The 26,758-nt window shown below is 38.0% G+C and overlaps 1 protein-coding gene across 1 annotated transcript in view; it reads right to left on the reverse strand.

Annotated features, from left to right (window-relative positions):
* Nucleotides 1-26,758, reverse strand: part of LOC131685016 (A disintegrin and metalloproteinase with thrombospondin motifs 9) — an 811,665-nt gene that overhangs the window by 309,116 nt on the left and 475,791 nt on the right. Inside the window, 1 exon segment of the mRNA XM_058968345.1 lies at nt 5,643-5,846. Within this exon segment, the coding sequence (XP_058824328.1) occupies nt 5,643-5,846 (204 nt within the window).

Here is a 26,758-nt window from a genome sequence, read left to right on the forward strand (position 1 = left end):
AACCTAACGATTATTTCACAAAAATGTTTAGTTCGTGTGAATCGAGTACTGATACACAACCATGCACTGTTAGGCCCCATGCAAAACTGACTCAGACATCACTTCGTTAAAAGTTTAATAACTTCTTTTAACAAAGTCGGATTTACTTGCAGTCTTCGACAAAGTTGTAGACAATTCAATTATCATTCTTATTTTCACTTACAGTGATAATACGATGCATACAGTGCCACCTAGCGGCGAAAATGCGTGCTGGTGGGTTTTCTCCATGTAAATTGTTGATAATTCCCATACAAATTTCAGGCCCGTTGGTCCGGTAGTTAGACTTGTCCGATTTGCTTCAAATTTGGTGCAAGTACTCCTGGTGGGACTAGGAATCGACGCAGAGGTGGGCCGATATTATTTGTTCTTTGGCATTAGGATTAGCGATAATAATTCAAATCAAGAATACTACTGGGAAGTCACCTTTAGAAAAAGTCGATGTCGAAGTAAAATTTGAAACAATGATCTCTATTGAAAAAACCCGGACGAAATCGGTGGTGTAAAACGGTAGTTATTGCAAAAAAACGTAAGGGCGATACTTCAATGCTGATAGATGGGACCGAAAAAGTAAACAATCGCCAAAGGGGCGATACTATCATTTTGTAAATTTCAATAGCAAAAACAAATTTTAATTTAATAATTTCAAATACTTTATGAAGTTTTGGGTTTCTATCACTGAATCATGCAATCTGGGATGTCAAAAAACACAATAGTTCTTAAATAGGAAATAAAACCAAGTCTGGAAATATTTACTGTTGATTTTCTTTGAATGGTATCACTGCTAGTATCGCCCTTTTCAAGAAAAAGCGTTGATTTCTTAGTTCTCAGCCGCGTTGGAAATTTGAGTAAAATATAAACTTCAAATCGATTAAAAAAAATAGTTTTTTTTGTTTCAGTACAATATATAACCCCTTTAGGAAAATTCAGTTTTCCCACCACAATATAGATATTTTATTAACAGAGCATTAACAATAATTCGTTGGTATGTCTATTTTATGGGCCATTTTTTTGCTTTCCCATTGATTTGGTTTGAGATTTCTAGCACTGATGTTGTCCTATGCTGATTTGAGCGATTCTCTGAGTCCTGCCACTATCCCATGTAGTATGTGTTATCAAAAACATCACGAAGCATCAAGTTCTAAATGCTCTCAAACGATATAATATCCGAAGAGAGTGATAAGAGTTATAAGAAATGTCTCATCACACTGTTAGGTGGATTAAACACGTTTTTATTTGAATTGTTTGTATTTACATTCTCGTGTACTTGAACGGTTCCTTTTGCATCAAATTTTTTGATTGTTTGCCATGAATTTTTGTTTAAAATTTTGAATACCACAAAACTCAAATTTTTGGTTAACATGTTTTTTTGGTTAACATGTTTTGCCTTTCTCAATAGAAAGGTATTGCAATTGCTCTGAAAACCGACTTTTTAACGGAGGCCCGGAGGGCCGAGTGACATATACCATTCGATTCAGTTCGTCGAGTTCGGCAAATGTCTGTGTGTGTATGTATGTGTGTATGTATGTATGTGTGTGTATGTGTGTGTGTATGTGACCAAAAATTTCACTCATTTTTCTCAGAGATGGCTGAACCGATTTTGACAAACTTAGTCTCAAATGAAAGGTGCAACGTTCCCATAGGCTGCTACTGAATTTCTAATGGATCCGACTTCCGGTTCCGGAATTACAGGGTGATAAGTACGAACACGCAGAAAATGTCGATTTTAATAAATTCTGCAATGAATGTATAAAGGTGAAATTTTTTCCAAAATATGACCACAACTGCTTCGATTTGTAGTATAAGGTCACTAACATCCATTCAAAGTCTATTTGGCCACATTGGCCACCATCCTCGGTTTCGGAAGCCCCGGCGGAAGTATCTAAATTCAGAATAACAGTCACATCGGTTTCTCGGAGATGGCTAGACCGATTCGACTAAACTTGGCCTCAAATGAAAGGTATTGCGTCCCCGTAAATGGCTATTTAATTTCATACCAATCCGACTTCCGGTTCCAGAGTTACAGGTTGTGGCGTGCGATCACATAGCAAATTGTGATTCAAACCGATACTCCGATGAAAGCAAAAAAGGTAAAAATTTCGCTAAAATGTCTCTCAAACAACTTGAATTTGCTGTTCTAGGTCACCGACGGCCAACCAAACTTTCGTTCACTACATTGACCACCATAGACGGTTCCGGAAGTGCCCGGGAAAAGCGACCATCGTTCAAAATTTACAAGCTCACATCAGTTTCCCGGAAATGGTTGGGCCGATTTTCACAAACTTAGTCCCAAATGATAGCTATAATATCCCCACAGATGTCAATTTTTTTTCAAAGGGGGGACCTCATGAAATTTCAGAAATCGAATTCGTATTTTTGATGCCAAACATCTTTAATATGCATGAAACGTCGAGATTTTATTTTATCTCGAAAAATTTTTTTTTTATAAAAATCGACTTTTTGGGACTTTGCCGATTTTGCACCTTTTTTCAGTTCAATATTACCGTGGCTGTTTCTTCTTTTTCAAAATTTTAGAACTCGAATAATGATTTATTTTCCTGTATATAGTTGTCATGTGATGTATAATAATAAAATGTAATATATGCATTTAAAAGATTCATTAAAAGCTAAAACACATAAACAACGCACACATTCTCGTGATTCATAATTGAGAAAGGCACAATTGCACCGCTAGGTGGATTAAAATAGGTTTTTTTTATTGGAAAACCGATCCGTTCAAGTACACCACAATTAATTTTTCTTCAATAATCTTTTTACTTTTTGCCTTTCTCATATAGAAAGGTTATTTAATTTCAGTTTAGCGGTTCGGCTTGGAGTGCGATCACCGTAAACCTCTGCCAAAACACGCTTCGGGGGATGGGTCATAACTTCGCCTACTTTCAATATTTTTTTTTAATTCAACTTGTTTTTTAGAACTTTAATAGCACTTGGTAGTGCTGTGTTTTGCAATTTCAAATAAAATTTGTATAAAACACTGTAAAAAAATCACGAACTTAGCTCACTTTTTCGCCAAAACTTTGTATATAACCCCTTAACTCCTACTTACCAGTTCCTAAGTTACTCGTATTACATAGATGATCAGTAGTGAAACATCTTGAAATCGCTGTGCAATCCATCAAAATCATCGTCACAACGTAACGCAACATTACGCGAGACGAGAAAAGTCCTAGTTATCTACTGTGCATTCTGACTTGTCAAAGTTTATAGTGAGTCCAATTCTCTTAGCGTCCCATTTAAAAGGCACGAACCCTTCTTTTACTGCTCTGCGATCGAATTCAAAGGAGCCTTCGAGTGTTATGTTGAACAACAAATTAGAACGAGTATCTTCCTGCTTAAATCCAGTTATAGGTTGGATGTCTTATGCTACCCTGACGATTGATTTTAACCTATCGAGTGTCATAAGAATCAGTTTAATCAGTCTTGTCGGAAAGCCATGTGCAATCTTCATTATCTGTCCCAGTTCATTTCGTTTCATTGAATCGTACGCTGCCTTGAAATCCACAACCAGATGTACTCTCGAAAATTGTAGAGGAATTGTCGCAGACTAATTCGCTGTAGTACTCGCCAACAAAAGTTTCAGTCGACGGGCGCAGACTGCTAAACAGAACACGGGAGTGTATGTACTTTATAAGCGGTATTGAGCATTCTCATTCCTCGGTAGTTATTACAGCCTCATTTCGATTAGCCTTTCGAATTTCGTCTGGTGTGGATATATTTCACGGTACTCTCGCGATAATCCGCCTGAACTCGCGATATTCCGATACATTTCTGCCACTAATGCAGAATAGGATGACTACTTCTTTTAAATAAGCTCAAAATACATCAGCACACCCCTCGACTCCTTAGGGAGCCACATTACCTCGAAACACGCGCTTCCCAGCATTGATTCTGTGTTCTGACAAAACAAGACGAAATGTGATTCACACGTTCGAATGATCTGAGATGAACCAGTGCATATTCTAACCGCACACAATCACACATGCAATCGCTGTATGAAGGGACGAAGAAGATCCGGGGGGATCTCTTAATATTGACCGCGCAAACTGCTGCAACGAATCGGACATTAATACATTTCGAATGGAGTATCCCGCGGCGCGTTCGCTGCTGCGTGGGAACAGAATTTATGCAGTCATTATTTTGATTCTGCCATATAATCTTCATCCTTTACTCGATTGCAGCTTTATGGATAGACACGGGGAAATTATGAAAAAGTCACCCGCAAACAGCCGGGTGTGGGTCATCACGGATGTGCGAAAATGTCATCTGCTGTTTGACACATGTGTGGGAGTAATACGGGAGTGCTAATAATTTCACAGAGTGTGGATTCGCTTGGTTGGTGAGAGGGGGGTCCTGCCAATGTTGAGCTGCAAGACACGTTTTGCCAACGGGAAACGTGATGCGTTTTTCAACTAGTTGATCGTTTCGCCAAACTGCATACATGCGGACTGCGGAGGAGTTCCACTCCGTTTCACGTAGGTATCGAAGTTTCGCGATTTGCAGCAAGACGAACGGAGATACGGTCACGTCACGAACCGATCGACATAAGGGGTGTTCGTCAGGCAGCCAGTAGATATCGATGATGGTCATCATCGTCGAAGTCGTCTTCGTCGTTGTCGATGGATGGGATTAAGGGAAGACGTTCGCCACTAAGCCGGTGCTGGTAGCTGTGCAGCCTCACATTTATAATGTACCTTGCGCATTCATCCAATCGGCTTAAGTGCAATCGACGCGATGATGGGCGGCTGGCGTGGGTAAGCGGGTTTTAAGGCTGATTACTGCAGGTTGATCGAGTCCGGAATGGATCCGGTGACAGTAAGCCTTGTGGAAAGGGTCAGCTTAAATGGTCCGAATCCATTATGCTTGAGTTTGCTGTGGGTTTTCACATTATGGTGGTGGATTTGATTAAGATAAGACGGAACGATAATTGAAATATGAAAATGAAAGCTAAGGATTTTTTGCTGTTTGGACGTGTGTGATTGGATTTTGACTGTCAATTTCAAAACAAATAAAACTGACCATAAACTTACACACTTCATTTTTACTGCCGAATCTCAGCATTTTTGTCGATATCTGAGCAGAAAGTATTTTTTTAAATATCAATAAATGTGACGTTTATTGGCTGAAAATCTAACAAATGCCACGTAGTTTAGATATCCGTTTTTTAATTCGATTTGATTGTATATGCAGCCCAATTGGAACGATATTCATCATTTCAACTAAATTTAGGCGATTCCTAAGCTACCACGATGAGTCGTGTCAAATTAGCAAAATCAATAGACGTTAAATAAACGGTGCGTTTTTTATAAGGGTTCACTAGAGCACTCTAGTTAGAGTGTGGCCATGAGGCCATGACGTATCCAAACGAACATGAAATTTGACATATTCACAATAGAAATACGTCAGATTTCTGCTCGTTTGGATACGTCAAACTCGTCTTGGTCACACTCTAACTAGAGTGCTCTAGGGTTCGCTAATCTGTCATCTTGTATGCAACTGTAATCTATTAGTTTGTATGCAACTAGAATTTCAAATTCCAAACCACCTCAATACGCGTTTTAAAACTACAATAAAATCAATCCACCTACCGGGATTCGCCGTTTTGGAATCGTACAGCAGATCGTCGGCATGCAGGGGCTGTGCCAGGATTTTCGTTGGCTTGATGAAGACCACCTCCGACTTGGACGGATCGTGCAACCGAGGAATTCCGTCGTCGAAATTTATGCTAAAATTACTTGCGCTAGATGCGGTAGAATTGCCGTCCAGCGGCCTCCGTAGAACGTTCGCATCATCTGAAATGAGAGAAAAAATAAAAAGAAAATTTTAGCCCAATAAAACGGAAGACTGATTTGTTCCGGATCAAACTAAACAAACATAAAAACGGCAATCAACCAGTCGAAATCTTCGGGGAAGAGGAATTTGCAATAAATCTGTCGCTGTGGAGTGATTCATCCGAGTCTCGTCGCCTCGTGAAATTTACTGTCCGTTTTTTTATCGGTTTGATGTAGGTCGTTTCGCGATTCGAAAATGGCTTTTTTTTTCGTAAGAAACAGTCCTTCCTACCATCCAACCGCGTGTGAGTATGATACACATTATCCTCGACAGTCATCAGTGCCGGGAATTTGTTGCAGCCAATAGGAACCTTTCATCGGTTCGTTTTGTTCGGTCGCATCTTCCGAAGGAAGATGCCATTCGAGACACTTGGTTCAGACTGTATGCGTGCCATAAGAATATTAAAATTTTTTTAATCATTGTCGACGTGGTTGGGTTCTAAACCGAAATGTGCTTTTAGCGGTCGAGCAATCCGAACGATGGTCTGGCGATTCGTGAGTAATGGTTATGGGTATTTAATTGAGAGGCTCTTAAATCGTCTGCTCGCACGCCACCCAGGATTCGCAAGATGAAACAAAGTTTATGAGTGATGATTCGCTGGTGTTGCAGGATCGTAAAATTAGTGATAGGCTTGGCGAAGAAGTGGGGCGTTTTACAACGTCTCAAAGTGAAAAAGCAACAGGATCCTATCTTAAATTATTTCAGTTTGAAATATTGTAGGGTAGACGCTTCTTAATTAATCTTAGTCCGTCTATTCATCTCATTTCTTGATTATTCAACACTAAAATAAAAAGCCTTTACAGAATGAACAATTTCAATGGCCAAAAAATTCTTTGCGGTTTGAATAATATTTCAAATAAACAAACGAACATAAACATAAACAAAACGTAAACCATTCCGGTTAATACTTACTTAAAATGGACACTAACAAAGCTTTATACACACATTAAATAAGCTGATTCTGAAGCTTGGCTATTCGCAAAATAATGGATGATCGAAAGGCACATAACAAAATAACTTGTTTTGTTTATGTTCCCTTTCACTACCCGTCAAAAACTAACGGTTCATATACACCGTACGACAAAACGGAAAAAAATCGTTCATGGGCCCTTTTCATAATGAAAAAACTAAACTTGAAAAGGGTCAAAAAACATCCCAAGGCCGATAAAGGGATCAAAATAAACGTCACATAATCATTTGCGGTAAACAAAACAGTTCACTCGCATGAACTATAACACTGAGAACTGACAAGTGAAGTTTTCAACTTGTGTAAGAAATAAAACTGTCGCTTTGAAATGACAACAACAAGTAGCAACTTGCCTCCAGCCGGCGCTTCGATCGGCCAGCAATCGCTATACGGGACTTGTGTGCAAACTTGTATACAATGGTGACTCACGCATGCGAACCTGTATGCGATGGTGATTTTCAACGTGTTTTCATACAAATGTTTACACAGGTTTTTCGGGAAAGTTTGTTCCAGCTTATATGTCTGTTCTCTGTGACTATAAGCTAACCTCTCGCCGAAAAGGGTTTGTGGAAGAGGGCACAAAACCAGTGTGATGTTTCAAAAGGGACCAAAACATTTATCTGCAAAAATCGTTCAAAATACAATATTTTTAATAAATCTGGTATATTATTCGGAAAAAATGATTAATTTAACATGGCATTCTATCAAGTTCCTGTTCCTAAATGGGAATATAAAGTACGAGGTAATTTTTCAGACATTTTCTCAACATGAGAATATTGCATTTAATGTTGACGTCGACTTTAGCACTTTATTAAAATAGGCGCAGTAAACTTAAAATAATTTGAAAATAAAGCACTCATTGTTCTTTTTCCGATTTCTTACATCCGCGCGAGATTTTGCGTGGTTTTCAAAACAAATAAACATAACCTATGCATCTTCAAAACTTGCAACGGTTTGATTTGAAAATTTTAGAAAACTCCTCATGTATTGTTTACCAGAATCTGTTATTAATTGACTAAACAATCGTGTCTTGTCACTTGTAAATATCCCTAGCTTTTTAGAGTTATTTTGTAATATTACAACCCAACACATTCCTGCTATATGTTTCACTATATTTTAAGCTATTTGACGACTGGAGAACTTTAATTATGGGATGTTATCGGCTAAATCAGTCATAAAAATAATCGAAAACGACGTGTTCTCTTTATCAGACACTTAAAATCACCGAAAGCACGCCGTTTTCGATTATTTTTATGATTGATTTCGCCGATAAAATCCCAAAAATTTTCATTGTAGTATTAACGAATGCAATTTTAATCGAGTCTGATACCCGCTTGATTTTGATTTGTCGTTATAGAGAATGCAAAAGGTAAAAGGTTTTTTTGATCCGTGCATTAGTTCCGTCACTACACGGACCTATGTCCTGAGCGTTAACGGATGCTCAGAAACAAGTTCGCCGCGCGCTCTAAAACAAGTTTCTATACCGACCGAAGGCAACTCTGGTAGTTCACATGAATTCTATAGGTGGCAGTAGTGTACATTTAAATTTTTACAAATCCAACCTCAAATTCGTGTTCAGTGACCTCAATTATTCTAATATTAAAAGTTTCATTGATATTAATAAAAATTTCACTTTTTTAGTCCACCATTTTGGATCCACCATGTCGAATTCTCCAAATCTATCCTCAAATTCGTGTTTTGTGACCTTAGACAACTAAAAAATACACTTATTCTTAGACAAATAGATCTAGCACACTGTAACCACCATTTACGAACCAAACCGGGGGCTCGGAAATTGAATTAGTTCGTAAAAAAAAGTGTTCGTTATTTGAGATTTAGTTCGTAAAAAAATTTTGCTTCATATTGTTATAAAAATTCGTCGGTTGAGCAATATTCTCGATAACCCTAACAATATGGGTATTTTTGGAGTAACCTTGACAAGTTGATGGTGGAAATGGACAATTGGAACCTTTTTGAAATCCAAGATGGCGACATCCGCTTGAGCAATATTCACGATAACCCTAACAATATGGAAATTGGAGACATCGATTCCCACCATGCACTCGTCAACCTCATTCCGAAAATACCCACATTTTTAAGGTTATAGAGAATTTATCGAAACCGGAAGTCTCCATTTCGGATTACAAAATGACTCAAGACATCGATTTCCGTCATTAACTCGTTAACTCCATTCCGAAAATACCCAACTTTTATTAGAAACAGTTAGCTACGAAAATGTACAATTGCTAGAGATGCTCGGGTTCGGGTTTTTGGACCCGAAACCCGGACCCGACCCGAACCCGGCGAGTTTCGGGTCGGATTCGGGTTTTGTAAATTTAAACTTCTCGGGTTCGGGTCGAGTGCCAGGTTTTTAAATTTGAATTTCTTGGATGCACTTAAACCTTCATTTACGAACTCGTTTTCTACGTAATATTCGATTTACGTGGCTAATTCGAAAAAACAAACTCTTTTTTACGAATCAAGTTCGTAAAAAAGTTTGAGTACGTGCAGTACCGTATGAAATTGTATACAATTTATCATACTCATAGCCAACTATTACTAATAAAAGTTGAGTATTTTCGGAATGGGGTAAATGAGTACATGACGGAAATGGATGTCGGAAGCCATTTTGAAAACCAAGAAGGCGACGCCCGGTTTGGACAAATTCTACTACGGGAAAATATGGAGGAAAAATACATTAAATGCTATAACTATAATAAGAAGAATAATAGAGTTATATGCATGAGAAAATGATAATATTTAATATGAATGACAAAAAGCCCTATAACCCACACTTCTCGTATTCTGACTAAGGTCAAAAGGGTTCCGATCGATTTCTAAGATTTTTTCATATTAGAAAAACTACAAAATATGTATGATTTGCATCACGGAGCAGAAAAATCATTAAAAATATGGGATTTTGGATCCAAAATGACCCAGTACCCTACTTTCCCGTATTTTCCTAGAAATAAAAATATCTCCATTCAAATACTATTTTCCTTTCAAAAGAGGTATAAATTGTAATTTTCTAATTGCTACTTCAAAAGTTATAGCATTTAATGTATTTTTCCTCCATATTTTCCCATAGTACCAATTTCAAAAAATTTCAAGCGAAGTGGGCGGGGGTCTAAAATTTCCAAATGATGTGAAATTTGGCATCTGAGCTTACTTTGACATTTGTCACAATATGAGAGGGAGGGCCTTCGAGAATTCAAAAAAAAGTTTTTTTTGCAATGCCCTAATATGGATATATTCGGAATAGGGTTGACGAGTACATTACGAAAATCGATGCGGGAAACAATTGTGAAAACCAAAATGGCGACTTCTGGTTGAGATACATACTCTATAATCTCAACAATATTGATATTTTCAGAAAGTGGTTGAAGGAAATCGATGTCTGAGGCCATTGTGAAAATAAAAATGGCGACTTTCGGTTGAGATAAATTCTCTATAATGTCAACAATATGGATATTTTCGGAATGGAGTTAATGAGTAGATGACTTAAATCGATATCGGAAGCCATTTTGAAAACTAAACTCACGAGCTCCGGTCTGGATGAATTCTCTACAACCTTAACAATATGAGTATTTTTGAAATGGGGCTTATAAGTAAATGACGAAAATCGATGTCTGAAGCCATTTCACAATTCAAAATGGCGACTTCCGGTTTAGATAAATTCTCTATAGCATCAACAAGGACGGGTTTTTCAGAATGGAATTAAGAACTAAATGACGGATATCGATGTCGGAAGCCATTTTGTATACCAAGATGGTGACATCCGGTTTAGAAAAAAAACTCATAACCTCATTAATATGAGTATGTCCAGAATGGGATAATTATGCAATAGATGTAGTGGAACCCGGGGCTATTCGGACCTACCTACGCAAATCGTTCGTTTAGGTGGATAGATGTGAAAAAATTAATCGGTCAAAAGTCCTAATTGTTAGTTTGAAGCCTGAGCTTCATTTGGTGCCATAAAAGTTCATTTGCACCACTCCATTACAGCGCTAGGTGGCGATTTGCAAAACTCCATGCTGTTTCCTTGTTTTCCATGCTTTTACAATGTTTTTTTTTTTAATTTTTCACAATGTAATTATATTTACTTATGAAATATTTATTAGAGAAACTCCTAAAAAAACAAAAAAAAAATTCCGTTACAAAAACTTAATCTGGTTAGTCACAGCTGTCGATTGGCGCATCATGCATTTTCTTTACTGTGTCGTGTGCAATCGCCTGCGTAGCCGCAAGCCGCTGAACGGTGTTTGACAGAATAGGGGGTCCGAATAGCTCCGTACGCTCATTTCGCACAAAAGTGGTGCGCGTCTTGAAAATATCTGTGTTTTCACCTAAACAAAAATGATCCCATAGTATAAGAGCCTCAAGCTTCCTAAAATGCATACCTTTCATTTTTTTCACTTTTATTTGTTGCTTTAATCACGTTTTTAGTAGTATAAGGATTTTTGTTTTGAGGATGGCAAAAAAATGAAACACGTTGTATCCTTTCTAAAAAAAAACAAAAAAATAGATTCCGCTGTCAAAATTAATGTTTTAGAATAGCGGTTCCACAAATATGTACGACAGTTAGAAAATCTTACGATTTTCTGAGAAACCGAGGGGGTCAAAATTACCCCCACTGTCTTAATAGCCCCGGGTTCCCCTACACTGTACATATATAGATATATTACTAGTATAGATATATTACTGATATGGTTATAGAAAATTTAGCACAATAGAGAGTCGCCATCTTGGCCTCTAAATGACGTCACTCATCGATTTCTATCATGTACTCGTTAAGTTAATTTCAAAAATACCCTTATGGTCATGATTATAGAAACTTTCGCTACACCGGAAGTCGCCGTCTTGGTTTCCAAAATGACGCCAAACATCCATTTCCATCATCTACTCTTTAAGCCCGTTACAAAAACACCCATATTGTTGGGTTATCGAGCCATCTTGAATTTCAAAACGGTTTCAAATATCCATTTTCATCATCGACTAGTCAAGCCCGTTCCAAAAATATCCCCATTTTTTGGGTTATCGAGAATATTGTTCAACCGGAAGTCTTCATCTTGGATCTCAAAATGACACCAGAGATACATTTCCGCCATCTTCTCGTCATGCCCGTTCCAAAAATAACCATATTGTCCCTTGATGGGTTACCAAATATGATAGCTGCTGTTATAAAACCGAAGAAAGTCCTGGTCTCGGAGATCTTAAAAATGAACAGGAACTTCCAGCCCTTCTTGAGGCACCATAATTCATAGTGACACTTTATTTCCCCAGAGATTAAACCTTTCAATATTCCGGTAGCTCTTGAAAGCATTTTTATTGCTTTTCCCCACACAGCGAGAAGTTTTTTCTGGAACAGTTGACTGCCATGGTTTCCAATTAGTTCTTATTGTAACAAGCTCCAAAGAAAACCCAAACTTATTTTAGGAGAGTAATCCAACGAGTTATCCTGTTTGTATTTATAGATACGAGTGATTTTGGTAGCTTTGAAATCAGTTTTCAAACATTCAAACAAACTTTGCGAATCAATAATTAATTAGTTGCCCTATCAATAATTGACGTTAGTTTTATAGCCACTAATATTACAGATTGGAGCGTGCTATACGACTTGAATTATTACGTATGTATGAGCGTTTAACCCTGTTGATGAAGCGATTATTTAAAATAGAATTATTTTTCAAATAGGCAATTAATCTTCTAAAGCTCTCGGTACGCGAAAATCTACAAAAAAAACCGAGTATAGAGAGTTCATGTCTAGAAATACCTGAAATCACAAATAGGATCCAACCCGTCTTAGAAAATCCATTACCACAATTTGTTGCATCCAACAAAAAGTATGCAACAAATGCGCTATCGAAGTGTTTCCCAAGCCCCATGTGTTATTCACCGGCCTGCACTTGGCCATTCGCCACCCTGATAACAATCCTCTCCGCTAGACACACTTTTCACTCCAATTACAATTCTGCCAATGTCTGATTGTTGTCTGGCCTATTGCCATGTGCGCGCCCGTCCACCGTCTCCCCCAACCGACTAACCACACTCTCCTCTATGTAACATGCACAACCGCACCGCAGCCGGTCGGTGATGGCAGCAACAGCAACAACACCGCATCAGATCGATAGATAGATCTCGACCCAGACGCGATGATGACGTTCGCTCACAAGTTCACTGACTGCATGACTGCTCGCGGGTGTACCTACGAATGAGCATAGAACCGTCAGTGTACAGCAGTTGCACCGGGGCTTCACCGTGTACGTCGTCTCCGTCTGGTCTGATCTCTGATGGCGGTTGTCGCGAAAGTTACGCACTCTTGGCAAATGAAGTGGCCGTATCAGAGCGTCACCTTGGCCTAATTTTCGGAGGCCCACGCTGCCGTTGGCGCACTCCATTGTTGACCTCGTCGATGCAGTTAATTAAACGCCACCGATGGTTGATTCACCAATATGTGTATGTACATGATTTCTAGCTAAATAGAAGCAGCTTAGTTGCACGGACTAGGCGTAGATGGTGATGGTCTTATGTTAAATTGCGCGTGGTCCGCGCAGCTTGTTCCAATATTCATCCGAGTCGAAGACGGGTGGAAGTCCCACACAAACGCTTAGATCATTCATTAAGTGTGAGATAACTGAAGCACGGGTGCGAAGCGACCTCGCAGAAGTTTTGTTGCGACGGTCGCATGGTTTGGAGCAGAGTAATCTTTGGGATGTGGGAGGATCGTTTCCCCCGATTAATTAACTTAACTGAAAGCGAACAGAATTAGTTCGTTCGTAGCAGTTGATTTTGATTCCAATAACTTTCTCGTCGAACATGTTTACATTTTATGCGATAGACGTGATCCGAAAGCCACATTGACTTGTATAAGCAAAACTCACTTGGCCAAGTGCAAAAGTGCATACCGTTCGAGAGCACGTTTTAATTGCCAATAATTGCACTGCAGCGAGGTAGCCTTCGAATGATATATAAACAGTGCAAGTGTGAATTATGTAATGAGAGCTCGATTCAACAGTGTTTGTTTGGTGGTGTCAAAGGGTTAATTAAATATACAATATTTACGTTCCATATCAGTCAGTAACTGTTTGAGGTTACGGAACTAAACGGACGCTTTAATGGGTTTTGGAAGGAGGATGGTACTCGCTGTGTTTGGATGTCTTATACATTGAAGATATCATGGTTTGGCATTTGGCAACACTTTTCGTATGAATAAAGTATTCAAATGATTATGCAATATTAATTCCCAAAAGGGTTAATTGGATTAAAACAATTGCCACATTAAGGGCACAAGACCTGACTTAAATTAAGTTTGATTTTTGCGTTTCAAATTCATCAGTAAGTTTGGATACATCGTCTGACTATAGGCACCCAGTTGGTGCTAGTTACTGATGAAACACAAAAATAAAACTTAATTCAAATGATATTCCAGAAGTTTTTGGAAGATTTAAGAGAGGATCCGATTGTTTAAAAAGCATTCAGTATTCTTCAGAAATCTATGCTTCAAATAGATTTCAAAAGATGTACTACAATTTCTAAAGTTTTCATATCAGAAGAATTAAGACGATATCAGAAGTTTTCAGAAAATTTTAGAATGTTTCGGAAAGTTTCATAAGATTTTTAAAATTTTAAGAATCGTCTGAAAATTCTCAAAGATTTTAGAATACACAAAGGTTTTTTTGCACGGTTTATTTACATGGCTTTTTTACACAGTTTTCGCACTTAGCACGTTATTTTTTGTACGGTTTTCGCAATTAACCCTTTGCGACGCAATGGCACGTATACGTCCCACTTACTTCTACTAATTTTTTATTGGATTTCTAGTTAGTGTTGACAGATAAATACAAATTCTTTCTTTTAATCAACTCTTAAGGATATAAGGAGTACAACTAGCACAAAAAATTATGTGAATTTGTTAATTACCTTTTAGTTATAAACAATTAAAACTCGAAAATCTCTCTCTCTCTCTCAACTACCGTAAATCGGGGTGACTTTGATCACGCGATACTTTTTTCGTAGATTACTTATTGACCTAGAATAGTCTGCTCAATGATTCTCATTTGAAATGAGTTTTACTCTGAACTTATTAAGTAGTGATTTGTTATACTTTTTGAGCATATTGTTCGATTTTTAAGTACGAAATGCACAAAAACACAAAATATTACTTTACCTTAGTGTCAATTTTCTATACAACTAATAAATCATAGAATTTCGCCAGAATAGTAAATTCCAAGCAAGTTTTCATTTTTCTTTAGAGTCGAACATGCCAAATTTATTTTTAAGAGCTCACTTAATTCAAAAAAATTTTTTTTTGTGAATCTAGTTCGCAGTTATTTCAAATTTTTTCAAGCTTAAAATCGCAACATTTTTTTTTAAATATTCAGTGCTCCAGCATGTTAAAATGGATGAAACTCTTTGTTAATTGATAACCGCTAAAATAATGCCTCATAACCCTCCGAGCTCTCGATCGAAGCAGTTCGTTTTCTGGTGCCGTGAATAAGAATAAATATTGTCAGTGAAGGTCAACCATTGTTTGAGGCAGTCTTTGTTCGCTGGTGCCCAGGCTGGTGAAGAGAATACCAGAATAGCCGGAATCGCCGCTATATAAGCTAAGTATTTTTTTTTTCTTTCATTTCCCTTTCCCGGATCGGTCTCTACTTCTTCCCTTTCCCCTGAATATAAGTTTCATCTCTCGTTTACACCACGTGTTATTCTCGTGCCTAAATGGCCGAGGGCGAAGTAACATTGGATGGGAATGATATTCCCATGGATATACCGGATGAACCCGAAATTACTCCCTCCCCTGATTCCCCCAGTCCTCCCCGTATTAAAACATACCCAGCCAGTTCGACTGGACCCTGGGTGGTGTATTTCCGGCCCAACACAAAATCGCCCAATATTCTAGAAATCTCACGGGAGCTGACTGCTAACTACCCGTCCGTAGCTCAGATAACACGTGTTCGAGCTAATAAGATACGCGTTATAGTAAATGACCTCGATCAGGCAAACCAGATTGCTCGCAGCGAGCGTTTTACGAAGCAATTCAGGGTGTATGTGCCTTGTAGGGCAGTGGAGATTGATGGAATCGTCGCCGAACCGGGTCTAAAGTGCGAAGATCTGTTGAAGTACGGGGTTGGCTGCTTTAAGGACCTTCAAAAGGTGAAGATTCTGGAATGCAAGCAATTGTATTCCGCAAAAACTGAAGATGATAAGACAACTTATTCTCCGTCAGACTCGATTCGGGTGACTTTCTCCGGATCTGCTCTTCCCAACTATGTCTTCCTGGATAAGGTTCGCCTACCTGTTCGCCTGTTTGTACCGCGGGTAATGAACTGCAGCAATTGCAAGCAACTGGGCCACACAGCCACTTATTGTGGCAATAAAAAACGGTGCGGCAAATGCGAGGGAGAGCATGAGGATGACGCTTGCGGTGGAGAAACTGAGAAGTGTATTTACTGCGGGGGCCCTCCGCATGCTCTTAAGTCATGCCCGGCGTACAAGCAGCGCGGGGATAAAATTAAGCGCTCCCTTAAGGATCGCTCGAGGCACTCTTATGCAGAAATGCTAAAGAATGCTTCGCCATCTGTCCCTTCCGAAAATTCCTTTGCTCTTTTGGCTGGCGTTGAGCAAGAATCTGACGACCCACAAGAGGGAACATCATTGGTTAACCTCACCGCTTCATTCAAGCTCAATGATCCAGCTTCAGTTTACGTCGCAGAGTTAGCTGCAATTCAGTACACCCTTGGAATCATCGACACTCTGCCCACAGATCACTACTTCATCATTTCGGACAGCCTCAGCTCTATCGAGGCTCTTCGTTCGATGAAGCCCAAAAAGCAATTCCCATATTTCCTGGGGAAGATACGGGAGTCCTTGTGTACGTTATCTGAAAAATCTTACCAGATTACCTTTGTTTGGGTCCCCTCTTATTGTTCTATCCCGGGCAATGAAAAGGCCGACTCATTAGCAAAGGTGGGCGCATTAAATGGTGACATATACGAAAGACCAATCTGATTCAACGAATTTTTTAGTATTTGTCGTCAGAGGACGCTCAACAGTTGGCAAACCTCGTGGAGCAATGAGGAACTTGGACGATGGCTACATTCGATTATCCCAAAGGTATCAACGAAGCCTTGGTTCGGGGGGATGGATGTGGATCGGGATTTTATTCGTGTAATGTCCCGACTTATGTCCAATCACTACACCATGGATGCGCATTTGCGGCGTATTGGGCTTGCGTAGAGTAGTCTGTGCGCTTGTGACGAGGGTTATCACGACATCGACCACGTTGTCTGGGTTTGTGCCGAGTATTGTGACGCCAGGTCTCTGTTAAAGGATTCCCTTCGGGCCCGAGGTAGACCACCCAATGTCCCAGTCCGAGATATGCTGGCAAATCGTGATTTCCCCTATATGTCCCTTATTTATACTTTCATAAAAACGATAAATATCCCAATTTAGCCCCTCTCTTTTTATTTCTCGTTTTTAGAAGTTTTCTCCTGCCGTGTGGAACCGATCAGCTCCAGACTGCCACTATGTAACCGCCGTCGCCCTTACCACTACGGAAACTGAACCGAGAGCGACTCGAGGTCCGATGACTTTTGAAGGATTCCCCGCGGGTCCGAAGAATACCATCCGCCAATCCGACCTACTAGACTGAGGCGCTAATTGGTTTCGCTGATCTCCCGTTTGTCCGAAAGTTGCAAGTTTTGCTCTTCTCTCCCGGTCACCATCTAAGCATTCTCTCCCCTGTCCTTGATACAACTGCTTCTACATCGATTTTGGAAATAATCCCCCCTCTGAATCTCTGAAATCTTGACCAAGCATAAGTCTCCGATAAAAAATCAAATTTGTATTCCGTATTCCTAGTTTTAAGATATTTGTAATTTTACCTCTTTGTTAAAACTATTGTCCCCCATCTTGTAAATAGAATTGTATCCCTAGTTTTAAAACACCGGCGAAATTTTTCATAAATATTTGTTCCCCCTTTTGTGTACCAAACTATATTGTTAGTTTTAAGATAACTGTAAATATTTCCTAAAAACTATTACTATTGAATTCCTTGTTTTAAAATTCTCATAAAAAATTTTTTTTGCCCCCTCTCTTGTATATAGAATCTTTTTTCTAGTCTTAAGATAGCTGTAAAAATTTTTTACTTTCATGAAAAAAATATTTCAACATTGTAACCTCCTAGTTTTAAAATATCCAAAATGTAAAAACAAAAGAATTTGGCACCGCCAAGCTAACGCATTTGTGCCTATCAAATAAACGAAATGAATAAAAAAACCGCTAAAATAAAACAAATTTGGCGGTTGAATAAATTTTCAGATACTTTTACTCAAATTGAACTCGAATTATACGAATATTGTTCACTAGAATTTTACAGTATATTGAATTACATTGTATAACACCAATTAACATCTATTTAGTAATGAGTCTGTTTTCAGAATTAGTTTAAACAAACATTTAAATGAAAAACATTTACATCAAGAATTTAATGCGGGTGAACGAACATACAGAAAACGGACTTCAAATTATAATTTTTGAAAAAAAGTAGTAAGCGGACAATTTGAGGTAGAACCATCCAATTTTGTTCTTCATACAACAATATTTAACTTGAAAATCATGTGTTGCGCCGAAAAATATATAATGATTACTTCGAAAAGTGTTCAATGTCACCCCGGTTTACGGTACCATAAAAATAGATTATGTTGTTCTTGAGGTCGCCTATTACGATTCTGATAACAGAATTTGAAAATTCAAAAGGGCGGCTACACAATGGAAGGCCAGACAAGCACAGTCGCCATATTGGATCCACCATTTTGAATTTTATATTTTCGACGTGAGAATCAGAATCAGTGACCCCGAAAACTCTCTTGTAAGACGTTTTTAGCTTTATATAGTTTTTCTCGGGGTTGCTGATTCTAATTCTGACGTCAAAAATGTAAAATTCAAAATGGCGGATCCAATATGACGACTGTGTTTGACTAAATTTCATGTTTTTGCCTTTCTCCTATAGAAAGGCTATGCAATCACTCTGAAAACCGGCTTTTTAATCGAGGCCCGGAGGGCTGAGTCTCTTATACCATTTGACTCAGTTCGTTGAGGTAGCCAAATGTCTGTGTGTGCGTATGTGTTTGTGCGCGTGTGTATGTTTGTATGTGACCAAAAATAATTACTCAGGAATGGCTGAACCGATTTTTTCAAACTTAGTCTCAAATAAAAGGTACCATAGGCTGCTATTGAATTTCATTTAATTCCGACTTGCGGTTCCGGAGTTACAGGTTGAAGATTGGAGTCACGAATGCAATTCCCATATAAATCGAAATCTGCATGGTATCTAAAAGATGCAAATCTTCATTAAATGTGTTCGAAAATGTTTGGATTTATAGTCTCAGTTCTTCACTGAAGCCCAATCAAATCTACGTTGACCACATTGAACAATTTCGGCGGAACCGGAAGCTTCGGGAAAGTGGTTATGTTCCTGAGTTGAATTCACATCTGCTTCTCAGAAATGTCAGACTTGATTTTCACAAAATCAGTCTCAAATGAAAGCTAGAATATTCCTATTGAATGTAATTAAATTTCCTTTGAATCGGAGTTCTGGTTCCTGTGATACAGGTTGAAGTATGCGGCCACATGCGAAATTTCTATATAAACCGGTAATCAATATATGTATAAATGATGCGAAAATAATTAAAATGAGTTACCAATTGCTTGCAATTGTTGGCCGACACTCTTATACCATTCGACTCACTTCGTTGAATTCGGAAAACGTGTGTATTCGTATGTGTGTATGCCTGTGTGTGACCAACAATTGCGCATCGGTTACTCGGAGATGACCGAACCGATTTTCTCAAAACAGGTCAAATCTCAAAGGCCTCCTATGGTGACAAATAGCAAAGTAAACTCAGATGCCAAATTTTCATGTTATTTGGACAATTTTAGACCTCCGCCCACTTTGCTTGAAGTTTTTGACATCGGTTTCACAGCAAAATACAATGTGTTCCACCTTTATACGTTCACCCTAATTTCTCAGAATAACTTTTTTTCTATTCAAACAAACTGCGCCAATTTGTTAGCGTTTGTTTTGAAGTTTCCCGAAATTTAGAAGTCCTGGTGCGTTTTCGTTGTTTGTTATGGTAGTTTAAGTGAAAAAAGTGATGTCCATATTTATAAGTGCACCTGATTTTTTTTGCCATATAGAAAGGTTAAGAAATAAATCTGAATATCGTTAACCTTATCCCGGTCTATCCCCCCATCACACACCATCCTTCCCTAAACCCACCTTCCCTCATCAATTACCCCCCCCCTCCCCCCATCCCGAAGAAAATTTCCTAGTTCCTCCTAAATAAACTTCCCTAGTAGGTCTGTAAAACCAGTGAAAAATTTGGTTTGAAATGATTTTGAGTTCGAAAACTACTTTAAAATTAAAACTAATTTAAAATTTGTTAGCAAGTTGAAACTGTTTAGCGGGGTCCAAACCCCCCGAACCCTCCTCCTGGATCCGCTGCTGGGTTCAAGTGTTTCAGCTACGACACATAGCTTCTCAAGTTAGTGGCTGTCGATCCAATCGTACTGAATATGTAATGGACATTTCCACCATTATATTGAACATAGCCAGCCATGGAATCGTACACGAAAAAAACCAGTCATAAATTCATGAACAGAAGGTCACGATTTCGTGAACTGAACATTTTACGAAAACCATGACCAAGTTCCTGAAATTATGAATAATAAACCTCGAATTCATGAAACTATTTGTGTTTTCAAAAAACTAGTTCGTCACGAATATATACATGGCGTTACATTAGAATGTTTGGTAAGGGATAACAGTACCCCATGTTCCCTCGACATGCTTAGTTTTTGTTGTGATTCTAGTTCAAGATGTGGGAATATACAGCCGACAGTCAAATGATGTTCATGATTTCAAGAGCTTACTCGCGATTCTTGTGATTTCTCATCACGTTATTGTGCTGTCTTATTCATGAGTTTACTATCCCATTTTTCTGTCAGACTAGCGGGATTAAAATTCACGATTTCAGGATCTTAGTCGCGATTTTTGTAATTTCTGTTCACGTTATCGTGATATTTTAGTTATGAGTAGAGTGATTCATGTTGATGATTTCAGGATCTAAATGAAAAATATTTAATGCTTTTGTGAACTAATTCACGAGCACGAATATTGGATCGTACCTAATATATTAGAGATCAAGAATTAGTTCACGAGAATTAAATGGATTCATGAATACAATTTTGAATTTCGCGAAAGAGTTGTTCCAGGGTTCATGGCACTTTATTCGCAATTTTGGAACAATTTTTTTCCATGTAGTTCGGATTAATGAGAAAGTCACAATTGCACCGCTAGGTGAATTAAAACAGGTTTTTTATGTTCTCAAGTAAATTTTGCAAATTTGACAATGTACTACGCTAGACATATAACAAGTATTTCATAAAAATATGGCTACATAGCTTTACAGAAATTTATCTTTTCCCATTTTTCCCGCATCTCAACATATGTAACCCCTTAATACGTTTTTTCGCAAAAAATATTCTCAATCTTTTTAAAGGCAAAAGACTTAGACGATTTTTGATCAAGTTTTTTTTTGCACGGATTTTGTAATTAACACGGTCTCTGCTTTTATTCCAAAACCTTTTGAAAGCAAAGAATTTAGAAGATTTTGGGAAAAGTGGGAAAAGCGGATCTTGAAGATTCCTTTTGGCACTTCAACAATCTGGTTGCTTTGGAAACAGTACCCTAATGTAGACCCAAATGTTCATAACTGAGGCCATTTTGAAAACCAAAATGGTGACTTCCGGTTCAAAGAAATTCTCTTAAATTCAATCAATATGTATATTTTTGGAAAGGGATTTTATGAGTAGACGTCAGATATCGATGTTTAAGGTCATTTTGAAAACCAAGATGGCGATTTCCGGTAAGAGGTGCGCGCCGATACGCCGCCGATTGCAGATAAAAAAAATTACCTGCAATCGGCGGCGCGGCAGCTCGTCGGCGCAGATCTCTACTTCCGGTTCAATGAAATTCTCTAAAACCCCATCAACATGGATATTTTTGCAATTGGCTTGACGAGTAGATGCCAAATATTGATGTCTGAAGCCATCTGGAATACCAAGATGGCGACTTCCGGTCTAACGGAATTCTCTGTAACCCAATCAGTATGCATATTTTCAGAGCGGGCCTAATGAACGCGTGATAGAGATCAATGTCAGAGGTCATTTGGCGACTTCCGGTTCAGTCGAATTAGAGTGGTTGCCTAATATCGATGTCTGAGGCCATTTCGAAAACCAAGATAGTCACTTCGTTTTAGTAAAATTTTCAATTACCAAAACAATGTGATATTGTTTGGAACAGCGTAGATGAATGGATACTGGATTTCAATTCCTGAAGTTATGTTTTAATCCAAGATGGTGACGTCTAGTTTAGTGCTCAACTCATTCAGCTTAATAATACAGCAAAGACCCGATTTTATCATATCCCCCTGATTTTGTCAGCTTTTAGATTCGATTTTGAGCCTCGCATAAAAATCCGCACAATGACCACGAGCAGACGAACCAACTCAAATTCGAGTAAATCCAATGATGAGCACATTTTTCTTATCTTATAAATTCGAAACATACAAAAATAAAATTATCTTCTTGTTTTACACTGGATATTTATAGGGGAACCTGGGGCTATTCGGACCTCGCCGTTTTAGGTGGATAAATATCAAAGAAATCATCAGTCAAAGATCCTAATTGCTAGTTTGAAACCTCAGCTACATTTTGGTGCCGTAAAAGTTCATTTGCAGCACACCATGGCAGCACTAGGCGACGATTTGCAAAATTCTATGTTCTTCCATCCTTTTACAATGTTGGAGTAATTCGGACCTCTCTTACGGGTCAATTCGACCGTCAATTTTTTTGCAATGGAATTATGTTTACCTATGAAATATTTATTGGAGAAACTCCTTAAGAAGCCATCAAAAATTGTGTTAACATATTAGTAGTCACAGCTGTCGATTAGCGCATCATGTATTTTCTTTGCTATGGCGTGTGCGTAGCCACAAGCCGCTGAAAGGTGGTTGATGGAATAGTCCAAGTAGCCCTGTACGCTCATTTCGCACAAAATGGTGTCTTGAAAATATCTGTGCTTTCCAAAAACCTTACCTCTTATTATTTTTACTTTTATTGGTTACTTTAATCACGGTTTTACCATTATAATTATTTTTGTTTTGAGGATGGCAAAACATCTTGTATCTCTTCCCTAAAAAACCCAAGCATTAGATTCAGCTGTCAAAATCAATGTTTTAGAATTACCCGCACGGTCCTAATAGCCCCGAGTCCTCTTAACAAATAATCAGGTGTTAAAATGATGTCAGACCTCTGGCAACTGCATATTTGTCCATCAAGTTCCAAAACACTCCACGTTGTCTGAGATATACAGAATATCACTAAGCCGATAGTCGCCATTTTTTATTTCAAATTGGTCTCAGACATTGAACTCTATCATGCGTTCATTAGGACCGCTCTGAAAATATGCATACTGATTGGGTGATAGAAAATTCCGTTAGACCGGAAGTCGCTATTTTGTTATTCAAAATGGCCTCAGGCATCGATATTTTTTGTCTATTCGTCAAACCCGTTACAAAAATACCCATGTTAACGAGTTTTAGAGAGTTACGCTGGAACGGAAGTCGCCATCTTGGTTTTCAAAATGGCCTCAAACATCGATATCTGGCGTCTACTCGTCAAGGCCGTTCCAAAAATACCCATATTGATGAGGTTTTAGAGAATTCCAATGAACCGGAAGTCGCCAAAAAATGACTACAGATATCGATATCTGGCGTCTACTCATCAAGGCCAATTCAAAAATATCCACATTGATTGGGTTCTAAAGAATTCCGCTAAGCCGGAAGTCGTTATCTTGATTTTTAAAATGGTCTCAGACATCGATATTTGGCGTCTACTTGTTAATAAATACTGTTCTGAAAGCAACCATATTGTTGAAGTGTGAGCCAAAAGGATACCTCAAGATCCGACGTTTCTACTTTTTCAAAAATCATCTAAGGAATTAGAATAGAAGCAGAAACAGTGCTACTTGCATAATCCGTGCAAAAAACTTATTCGAAAATCGTCGAAGTCTTTTGCTTTCAAAAGGACTTACAATATTTTTTTATAAAATTCCGAAATCAAGAAGCTTCTAGAAAATTTCGGAAAATTATAGGTGATTGCGAAAAGTTTCAAAATGTTTCGGAAGAATGTAGAAGATTACAGAAGTTTTCAAGACATTGCAGAATGTTTTTGGAACATTAGAAATTGCAGCCAATTAGCGTTTTCAGATAATTTGACAATTGTTTTCTCAGATTTAAGAAGCTTTTAGAAGATTTATAATAAATTCAAAGTATCACGGAAAATTAAATTTCAGAAGACTTCAGAGAATTAAAAAAAACAGGAAATTTTAGAAGATTTCAGAAGACTTCTGAAGATTTTTTTTTTCTTTTTATATTTAGTTGACACGGCTCAATGCGTTAGCACAACAGAGCCGCGGATCTTCTGTGTTTTTACAATATGTAACAATAGAAGAAAATATCGTTACACCCTGTTCGTCAGGTCTTGTTGCCGTATCTTACTGCTGCGTGTTGCGATCCTCTTCCTTGGTGATGAAATATTAGGTGTGTTGTCTGCCGTACCTTGAGCGTCATTCGGTCTGTCTTTTCTCGTGTTTTCGTTTATGTCCATGGCGTCATCGGTACTGCATTCATGTTGCTCATGGTCGGATGTTCTTATTTGTTGTTCGTGCTTCCGGATCGCTATTGTAAATCCTTCTTCACCGTATTTGATTCGTTATTGGTGGTGTTGGTTGTTGGTTTGGAAACATTTGCTGTAATTCGACAGCAACACAGTTTGCCCGCAACGGGACATACTCTTGCTTTGTATTGTCACTCATTGTTTGTTCACGTTTCACACACTAGGTAGAAGGAAGCAATTTTTGCCTTTGCAAATAGCAGCACACAGTGATCACCTTCCATACAAAAGTCGGACAAAACCTTAAAAGTCGCCCGAATTTGATGAAAACTTCACATTGGGGTAATTTTGTGACGCCGAATCCATACTTGATAATTTTTTTTATTTTTTGCATTTTAACGACATTCATCGGTTGTCACGGTAAAGATGGACACGTCTATCGATACCAGGACACCTGTTAGTGAACTCGGGTGATTCGTAGTTATACTGCCTAAGCTCGACCCGCATCAACAGAAGACAAAGATTAAGCCCGTACGATATTGAGCCTGTTCTAATGACCCTGCCACTTCTAGTTTTCCGATCTGTTTACTTCACAGCCTTGCTTTCACTTGAGTACTATGGCTCTAATTTTCATAACTTTCCCTACCCAGTAATCTCTAGCTAATTAAATGTCGTTAAAATGTAAAAAAGAAAATGTGACTAACATAGTCCAAATAAAAAAGGAGAAAATTTTTATTTTTTGTTCACCTCAAAATTTTGGCACTTAAAAATTCAACATTTACGATTATAAAGTGTGCTGTATCTAAAAATGTATTTAAAAAAATTGATGTAAATTTTTGGCAGGATACACATTTTTTTCAATTGTTGGCAATACTGAGAGACATTTATAAATTTTATTACGAACCCTGGGTATCAAACACTACCATGCGTCTCCTTCAGACATATCATGAAAAATCACCGTTTGCATGCCTCGGGGCAGAAAGAGGCGAAACAAGACATTAATTTGTCATTGACTACAAGCGATTTTTCCGAACTGTTTAAAAAAGTACAGCCACTTTGAACATAAGAGTTTTACTTTAACCCATTATAACCCAGGGGTTTCAAAAAGTGAGCCAAATGCAATGATATCTTCAATTCCACCAAAAAATGTATCAAAGATTATGGGAAAAATAAAATCACCGCTTAAAATGGTTTTGAGAATGAAAATATCTCGCGCAAAAAATTTCGTACGCTTTAATAAAAACAACAAATTTTAAGTTGTTTGACATATTTCTTCGGATTTTCTGATAGACAACACTTCTTTTACACCTGTAGGAACGTTTTGTCACATAATGGAATTATTAGCACGAATTCCAACAATAAAATTCAATTAAATGTATTGCTTACTTTTCAGCCGCCGTTTGCCCCAACTATACACGGTTCAAAAATGTAAATTATAGAAAATGGCAGTTGTCTTGTTTCACAATGAAATATGAGGTGTAATGATCACATTAGTGCAATAATAAAGCAGTTAGATGCCAAAATTCTGCAGTAAATACGCGTTAAACGATTGATAGTTCTGCGTATGAAATTTCATACGCTAGGATATAATGGGTTAATGCACGATTTATTATTTGTCCTACATTTCTGAGCGAGAAGAAAAGCTTGCATCGACTAAATCGAATGGCAAGTATAAGTCTAGCGAATAGCCTTTCAAATGAACCCAGTTCGACCCTAATCGGAATCTTAACTGTTTTTAGTTAAGATATATTAATTTGAATAGCATAGGTTTGAATGCAGTTTTCGAGAGAATTGATCATAAATTTCACCTTTGAAGTTCTGTAAAAAATCCAACGTTTGTCCTAAAGGCTAAAATTTTTAAGAAGGCTATTCAACCTATTAGGCTATTCAACCTGTTCACAAACCAAGAAAAATGTTAAATCACGAAAAATCCAAAAAAAAATTTGAGGTTTTGTCCAGCTAGGCGACACTGTGCCTTGTTTTCAAGATCAAAATTCTATAACTCTTGAACCATTGCTTTTGGAGGTTGAAGAAGTTTCTACATATATACGCATCTTTTGATATAATGAATTGAGTGATTAAGTCCCCTAAAAGTGAGATAGAAAATTTGTTTCCCCAAATAATGAAGCGAAAAACTTGCGGTCTTCCGCAAAGTTATTGTAAAGC

The sequence above is a fragment of the Topomyia yanbarensis genome, chromosome 2 (assembly GCF_030247195.1).
Source record: "Topomyia yanbarensis strain Yona2022 chromosome 2, ASM3024719v1, whole genome shotgun sequence".
NCBI lineage: Eukaryota > Metazoa > Arthropoda > Insecta > Diptera > Culicidae > Topomyia > Topomyia yanbarensis.